The sequence below is a fragment of the Corvus brachyrhynchos genome, unplaced genomic scaffold (genome assembly GCF_000691975.1).
Source record: "Corvus brachyrhynchos isolate BGI_N302 unplaced genomic scaffold, ASM69197v1 scaffold523, whole genome shotgun sequence".
Taxonomy (NCBI): Eukaryota; Metazoa; Chordata; class Aves; order Passeriformes; family Corvidae; genus Corvus; species Corvus brachyrhynchos.
The window spans coordinates 1182856-1190817 of record NW_008237265.1 but is presented as its reverse complement, the minus strand read 5'-3'; the positions used below and the strand labels follow the sequence as shown (position 1 = coordinate 1190817).

Sequence of the window (7962 nt, the reverse complement as noted above, 5' to 3'; positions counted from 1 at the left end):
CTATGAAATGAAAAAATAAAGTCCTCTGGAATAATGCCCTGGGAAGAGGGACAGACTGCTTCAGGGAGGGCAGGGAACTCAGCAGGAGGTTTTTTTTTTTAGCAAAGGCAGCAGTGGGTCTCCTTGCCTGCTGCACCAACCCCAGAGGTTTTATGCAGTTGAACATAAATAGGCATATGCTGTGTATTGCCCAGGATAAAACATCAGAATTCCATCCTTGTTCAAGCTTCCTGCCATGTTTTACACTTGGTTTGTTAAAAGCTTTTATGAGATTTAACCCATGAAAAGCTGCTTGTCATGGCTATCCCCTTGTGGGTCCTCATTGTCCATCATGGAATATGTCTCTGCCTCCCACCATCAGACACACAAGAATATTGAGTTACTTTAAATAGTGGTTGCAGCCCTTTTTGTCCTCTTTGTCCAGATGATGCTGTCTGGATGTTTAAAATGTGCAGCATTCAGCTGTCTGCCAGACGGGATCATGAGTGTCCCACGCCCTGGTGTGCTGGAAGCCTGTACCAGTGGGAAGATCCTGATACTGCATCTCAAGGCAGATGCTCTCTCCTGTAAGATACTTCTCTGAGGCTTGTAGACATTTGGCCTCAGGCCATTAAGTATCAGATCAAAGCAGGGCTCCTTGCAGTGCTAATGAGGGCAAAGGAAGAGTATTCCCAACTGAAGGCTGCAGGAGCAGGGCTGCAAATCAGGTCCTTCCTCATTTGCCAGAAAACACCAAGGCATTGGGCTGAGAATGGGAAAAAATGTTTATTCCTAGGAACACTGGTCTTTAAGCTTGTGGCTGTGCTGCAGAGCCTCACAGACAGAGCTTCTTGAACAGCAAGGGCAGGTTGTGGAAGGTGTAACAACTGAACTAGAAAGAAACTTAGAGCTCAAGTGTGAAGGCTAACCTTTTCCAATGTTCACAGGTCATCACCTTCATTCCACAGGTGATAAGTCTCTTGTATGGGTACTGTAAGAAGCATGCACCCTCTAACTGTCCTTGAACAATGGTTTACAGTTTTATTTAAAACCTTGTCACTCTCTTCAGGAACTGTAAGTCTCTGGCCCTCTTGCTGAGGGGGAGACACATCCTGCCACATCTTCTTGAGCTGCTGTTTGTTGCTTGGCTGCTCCTTGTTGGCTTAGCTCTACATGCTGCTTTCAGCTTCAGCTCAGATGCAGGTGATGCTCAGGGTGAGACTGACACTTCCCTCCCACGCTGTTCAGCAGAGGCTTGGAGATGTTACCTTGGAAAATTACCTTTCTGCTTGTGAATTTCCTCTTCCAAGCCAAACACTCTTGGAGGAGGCCTGAGGTATCTTTCTTGAACGTACCAGCTGTTACTTCTACCACAAATTTAGTGCTATGAGTGGGGAATAATCTGGTGTCCTCCCCTGAAACCAGACATTGCTGCCCTTATCTGCTTTCTGGGGTGGTGTGTGGTCTGGGGTACAGGCTAAGCTTCTTGAGACATGATCTTGTGAAAAGCTGGGGGAGCAGGACGAGTCACTGGATCTGTGGTTCCTCTCTGGCCTGAGCTTCTCTGGCCCTTCCCCTGACTCTGCTGTTGCAAGTTCCCCGTTGTGCTGCCAGTGGTGCTCCTTACTGGTGCTCCTTGTGTCCCATGCTGGTCCCTGTGCTGCCCACGCAGAGCAGGTTTGCTTTGTTGTTTCCGTTGGTTTTGTCATTGAATGCATTGACAGGGTGCTAAAGTGCCAACCTACCTGCAGGGTCCTGTGAAGATCTGCTGAAGGGGAGAGAAAAGAGTTTTTGTTTGTTTCTTTTAAAATATATATATATTAAATTAAATATATTTAAATATACTTGAATATTTAAAGTGTGTTTTCCCCTCCTCTAAGCTTTTACACAGAAAGAGCAGAAATACACGTCGTCACAGGCCCATTGGTTGCATGAGCCAGCCCCTCTCTCAGACTGTGTGCCAGTAGTTTCCCGAGGTACTGCTGTAATGTCCCTCCCGTTCCCAAACTGCCAGAGGGTATTTTGATTGCCAGCCTTGTAGCTGAGCACTCCATGGTTTATGGGTGGTTACCCTGTTCAGCTTCCTACTTGCTCCGTGTTCCGCAGCTCCAGCATTAAAACCTTTGGTGTGGCTCTTTTCCAAGTGTGTTGTTTCTCCAATTGCCTTATTGCTCATTCTTCATTCCCACTTTTCACCGCAGTGCAGGCGTATCTCAGCTTTACTTTGCACCCAGTCTGTGCCACAGAGGTGCCTGAGTTCAGCTGCCTCTGCCCTGGGATTGTGAGGAAATGTCCCCAGAATGAAAATAAATGCTGGTTGGTTTTTTTCCCTTAGTGCTGTCCCAGTTCTGGATGGCGCTTGTTTGAATACAAGATGTGAGCAGCAATGCTTGGGACTCACCAGCAGTGGGGTGGCAGCTAGAGCCTCACAAAATAATCTTCCTGGGGCCTGGGGGAGGAGGGGAGGATTCAAAGGGCAATTCTCAGTGTCAGCTGCCTAAAATAATCCTTTTTGTCTTTTTAAAAGCTTTGTATTTTTACAGCCGGAGGGTGAGTGCTGACCCCAGAGGGATGGTCTGGTTGACAAAGTGATGTTAGGTTGTAGGTTGGACTCATCTCAAAGGGCTTTTGGAACCTCGTTAATTCCATGATCCTGTGAAATACAGTGGTGTGCTGTGGGACAGTGACACAACGAAATAAATGGGCAGGGTTGTACTTTTTGTCAAAACACTGGGTATGTGAACAGTCTCTCTGTATGGAGAGGGATTTGAGAGAACTTCCCAGTGCAGTTTATGTGTGTATCCCAGCAAAAGGGCTTCCCTGACCCAGGTGTGGGCAGCTGACTGGGGATGGCATTCCAGCCCTGGAATCTGCAGAGCACCACTGCACTTCCCTCCACAGGAAGAGGCAGGAGCCTGCTTTACTTCCAGGAGCATCTCTTGGGAACCTGGTGAGCTTAGGGAATCCTGGGATGGAACTGTTTCCTGCAGGGAACAGGTTACTCTAACACACTTCATCAGTGGTTTAGAGGCAGATAAGCACCTGCAGCACTGTTCTCATGGCATTGGGAAAGCGGAGTGGTGATGGACTCTCACCTGCACAGGGGATACTGAACAAATGAAGAGAGGCAGATTTAGTGTTTCTTGCTGTTTTGCTGCTGTTTTGTTCTTTTCTAAATGGCCTGATGCCCCAGCCTCATCATTGCCTGTAGTGTCACACTTTGGCTTTGTACAGCAGTGGAGCATGGTGAGGGTCCCTGGAAATGACAGCTGAAATCCACTTCTAAACTGAGCAATCCCTTCCAGCAGGACAATGCTCCAGAAGTGTTTGGCAGCATTTTACATGCCAGGAAAGCAGCCCCTTCCCAGAGGGGTGGGAGTTGCAGAAGGCAAGAAATAGCTCCCTTTCCTTTTCTATTTATGGTGACTCTTATTAATATTCTTGGAAGTGCAGAATTAGCTGAAGGCTTTACTGCAGAAACACTTCAGTTTGCCTCAGAGCAACCATTTGGACCTGAGGGCCAAGAAGTTCTTTGCAGGCGGGGTTCAAAGGGAAAGTGCTGTTGCCAGGCAAAGCTGATGTATTAGGAACACTGTTCTACCTGAATTCTCAGTTGTGGGTTTGTGTGTATAATAGAGTAGTGGTACTGTGTATGCTACACTGTCTGAAAGTGCTAGAATAACTACTTTTATCACAGATTATTAACAAATACAGACTAGCTAGGTGTATGGCTAGCTACAGCAAATGTCTGGCTAGCTAAGTTTGGTTGAAACGCAGTAATTTTGGATTTAAAAAGTACCAGTGTTATTAGGACCCCAGTGCTGTCCCCCTTGTTCTGGGCTTTTCATGCCCCCACTTTCTGGTAGAAGTCAGTTTATAACTTGTGCTGTGAGTCACAGTGTACTGAGCACCTAGCTGATGAATAGTTAGTAAAGACAGTAGTTCACCTAACCACCACATTTCCACTCTCTTATCCTCCCCAGCCCCCTCAAAAGCAGGGCTACCTGATCCATGCTGGGCGGAGGTTTGCTTTGTTTTCAGTTCACTTCATTCTAGGAATGTCGCTGTGATGGTTACATCAAGAGCCCAGTGACCTCAGGGACCTCTTCCCAGTAATGCCAAGCAGTGAAATGAAAATTGAGTCTTGACATGCATGAGGCACATTTCAGTTGCCCCTTGGGTTTTGACTGGAGGTGGAGTTAGACTGTCTCTTCCCAGAGCTGTCTGGTGGCAGGGCCAGGAGTGGAGGGATGGAGGGAACAGGAGCAGAGCAAGTCCTGCAAAGCAGGCAGGAAGAGTGGTGAAAGCTGAAGTGAATGCTTCAAAAAACACAACTTGAGGGAACAGAGCTACTGCAGTCAGAAGTGGACTTTGGAGTGGGGTGAGCAGCTAAATCATAGAAGATTGTCATGTCAACCTGTTCTGGAGGCTAAGCAGCTGATGATGCCATTGAATTTGCATGGTTCTTGTTTTCTTCTCTGAGAGCTGCACCATCTTGTTTGTAGAAAGTAAGCACAGAAACTCACACAGGTTGTTACCTGTGCTCTGACTGATGGTTCAGTTTATTTTAGAGATGCTGAAGATTTTGCATGTCCCTTTCTGGGATTGTGCTTTGAAATTCTCAAAAGAAAAATCTTCTGTTACTGCACCTGAGTTTGAAGATGCTGTTACCTAAATTCACAGCTTTGCCCTCTAAGGATACAGCTGTGGCAGCCCCTTTTAATTCTAATCTATGCTATATTTGTGTGAGCCATTCTCTGAAGCAGTGTGGGGGGGTGTGCTCCAATCTCAGCACGCAGAACTTGCTCTGAATGCTTCAAGTCTGACAGCATCAGTCAAAACAAGTATTTAAACGAGTAATTAAATTATTCTTCAAGTAAGAAGTATGGGAGGCAAGAACAAAGCATGGGCTTCGTTCTGGGTAACTTCATCAATTTGAAATACTTGCTTCAACAAGACTGCCCCAGCTGCCTGAGGAACAGGTTACTCACACCTGCATCAGACAGTGGAAGGTGTTGATGCAGACAAGTGCCACTGCTGCTCATCAACGGAGCAGAGGAAGGGGATAGTCAGGGACAGGTAAGAGGCCTGAATGGTTACTGGTGCTGTAAAATCACCACTGCTTGTGACAACTGGTCTAAAGCTGCTCCAGCCCTGTCATTCATGAACACACCTGCAGGGAAGGGCGTGTTCCCTAAAGGACAAGGCCCCTCCTCTCCTGGATGCTGGGGGGAGCAGGTCCTGCTGCAGGTAAAACACTCCACAACTCCTTCCTCAGCCTTCTGTATAAACAGGTACCATTTCTGATTTTATTTCATCATAACATACAGGTAATGCTCATGACACAACAAGATGAGAAACTCACATCTCTCTGAACCATTTCACCAGCTTGCCATACACCAAACATGCCAAGTATGCCACACACCAAATGCCATACGTTATATTCATATTGAACATGTACACATTTTTCCCTCTCACATCCTCCACTTTGCTTTCCAGACTTCTGCAAACCATTTCCAGTATTGTTCAGGGACAGGACTCTAGTTCAGGTATGAGCCAGGCTGGGCACCACCCTGTGCAGGACATGGGGTTAAGGCTTCCTCCTATGGGAACCTGCCCCCTGTAAGTACTGAGCCTACATCCAGAACACACTGGGAATCACGAGGAGCCACAAGACCAGATTTCAGTTCCTCAGAAGGCAGTCAACCAAACCAACCCCAAACACACAGTCTGAAGGAGCACAAAAGAGGAAGAATCTGCTTCTGCCTCTAGAGATTGATACGTGTTAACTCCCATTAACTGCTTTTAATCAAAGCCATGGGCTTTTCCTGAAATGTGGCTGAGAGGAGCCCTGTTCAGCTGTTTACATAGGTAAATACACACACAGCTGAAAATAGTCGTGATGTAACCACTTCCACTGGAGATGTAAACAGTGACAAGTGGCAGCATGTTCCATGAACAGCCAACACCTGACACAGTGTCCAGGGTGATGTCAACCATCATCCAGCACAAAGAGCCTCTGGGCTCAGTGACTCCTGGTGCTTCCTCTCTCTGTGCCTTTTGCACTTTTTAGGATCAAGTTAATCAATGCTGTAGCTTTCAGTGCTATTTTCAACGGTCCACTGTAGGAAATTAAAGTCACATCCTAGCCACAAAACAAAACAATGACAAAAACTTTCTCCACTTTTCAGTATAGTAAAACCTGAGATTTGAGTCACAAACTAGCTAAACTTACAGTAAAAAAACCCCAAATATAACCCAAGCTGCTGACTTTAATTGGGCTTCAGTTTGCTGCTGACAATTTTTTTTTAAAGCTGTTGTCCAGGGTTAATTATTTGTTACTACAATTTTCAGCTGCCTGCACTGAAATGGGACAAAACAATATAGTTTCCCCTCAACACACGTGTTCTGAGGGGTGCTGGGGAAGGCCCTGGGAGCAGGAACGATGCAGCTTTACACAGTGGCTCTGGTACTCCCCCTTGCTGACCATAAACCTCTCATGGCAACATGCACATGTAGCCCAAGGTCAGCAGCAGCCAAGGTGGGAGGAGAAGCACCTGCTTGCTGTCAAAAACATGAGAAGGGCTGTGCCTCATCTCCTGGGAAACCAGGGATGTGACACCTCCTCGAGCTGGAGGTGTCTGCCCTGGGGTGCCGACGGTGAGGACACGCTACAGCCCTGAGCGTCTGCAGTTCCACACTAGAACTGCTCAGTTAAGGACAAAAGCCCACCCCAACTCATTTTTACCTTAAAAGAACCCCAACACATTTGAATTGGTTTTGAGAAGTTGAATTGTAAATGGGCAAGAAAAGCCTGTTGTGGCCACTTGTACCAGCCGCTTCTCTTGCATGTAGCCCTACCTATCAACCACTCCATTATAGCTCAGAAGCCAAGGCAGCTACCTGTCTCCCAGAAGCCAGCCTAATATCAAACATACAAATACTGTATCGAAAGACTGGGGGAAACAGTCGTAAGTATGGTTCATTCATCTTCTTTTAAGAACTGCTGCTGAGCCAGCTGAAACACGTGTGCGTAGACAGCTTTAAAAAAAAAAAAATCAAACGTGGCCAGTCATTACTTGTTCACATTGAACTGACTACCAGCATGTGGCAGCCATAAAGCCCTAGTTTATTCTGTGTATCTTTGAGGTACTGGTTTTTTTTTTTTTTCTCTGAAGCAGCTCTCTAGCGAAATCACCTAAAGCCTATCCATTAGAACAATACTTACACCAGTATTTACATTTGTCTGAACGGTGTGTTCAGACCAGCCTTGCTGTAACCGGTCCCTATGGCCTTTGGAATCGCTCCCAGTCTCCTTTTCTTACAGGAAAAAGGTCTCCCTGCAGAGGTTGGCTCAGTGTCAGGGCTAAGGTGCACTGGTGAAGACGTGGGGAGTGGGAAGGGGAGAACAAAACTAGTTCTGACAGGTAGGAGTGTGGTTCAGCGGAACCAGAGAACGGGTCTGACACCAAGAGAGCTTCCTTGTTAAAAGCCACTGAAAGGACGTGCAATCCATTGCATAGAATTGCTTCCTCTGACAGGGAAAGGTCTGTGAAATGTTCTGCCCTTCTCCCGGGGAGGGGAGGAGAAAAGCCCAGCAGCACACTCGGGTCTCCTCGGGCAGAGGCCATTGTCCCTTCTCTGCAGTACCAACCTTTCCCCGGCTCACACCGAAGCCTCCGTTTCTTCCCTCCCCCCACCTTTTTACCCAAAGTTTCAGATTTACAGGGACCTCTCACACGCTGGGGGAGCGGCCTGGAAGGGGAAGCGACTCTGGCAGAGTCACATGAGCCGCTGCCCCTCAGGACACTTCAATGATTTCCATGCTGCCTGAAAAACTTGACTGACTGCCTACTTTGCCCAGTTCCTCTCTGGATCTGTTATCCGCCAGGATGCTCTCCCCGAACTCCATCTGGCAGCTCCTGCGCTTGAACTGCTTCTCGAAGGAGCTCTCCTCGTGCCAGCTGCGCCGGGAGTCGCCGC

The 7962-nt window shown here is 47.3% G+C and overlaps 1 protein-coding gene across 1 annotated transcript in view; it reads right to left on the bottom strand.

The window, feature by feature from the left end:
- Positions 1–5255: 5255 nt before the first annotated feature.
- Positions 5256–7962, bottom strand: part of DUSP16 (dual specificity phosphatase 16) — a 48388-nt gene continuing 45681 nt past the window's right edge. The window contains exon 10 of the mRNA XM_008630830.2: positions 5256–7960. Coding sequence (XP_008629052.1) covers positions 7781–7960 — 180 coding nt within the window. The 3' untranslated portion in view covers positions 5256–7780. The remainder of the gene's footprint in view (positions 7961–7962) is intronic.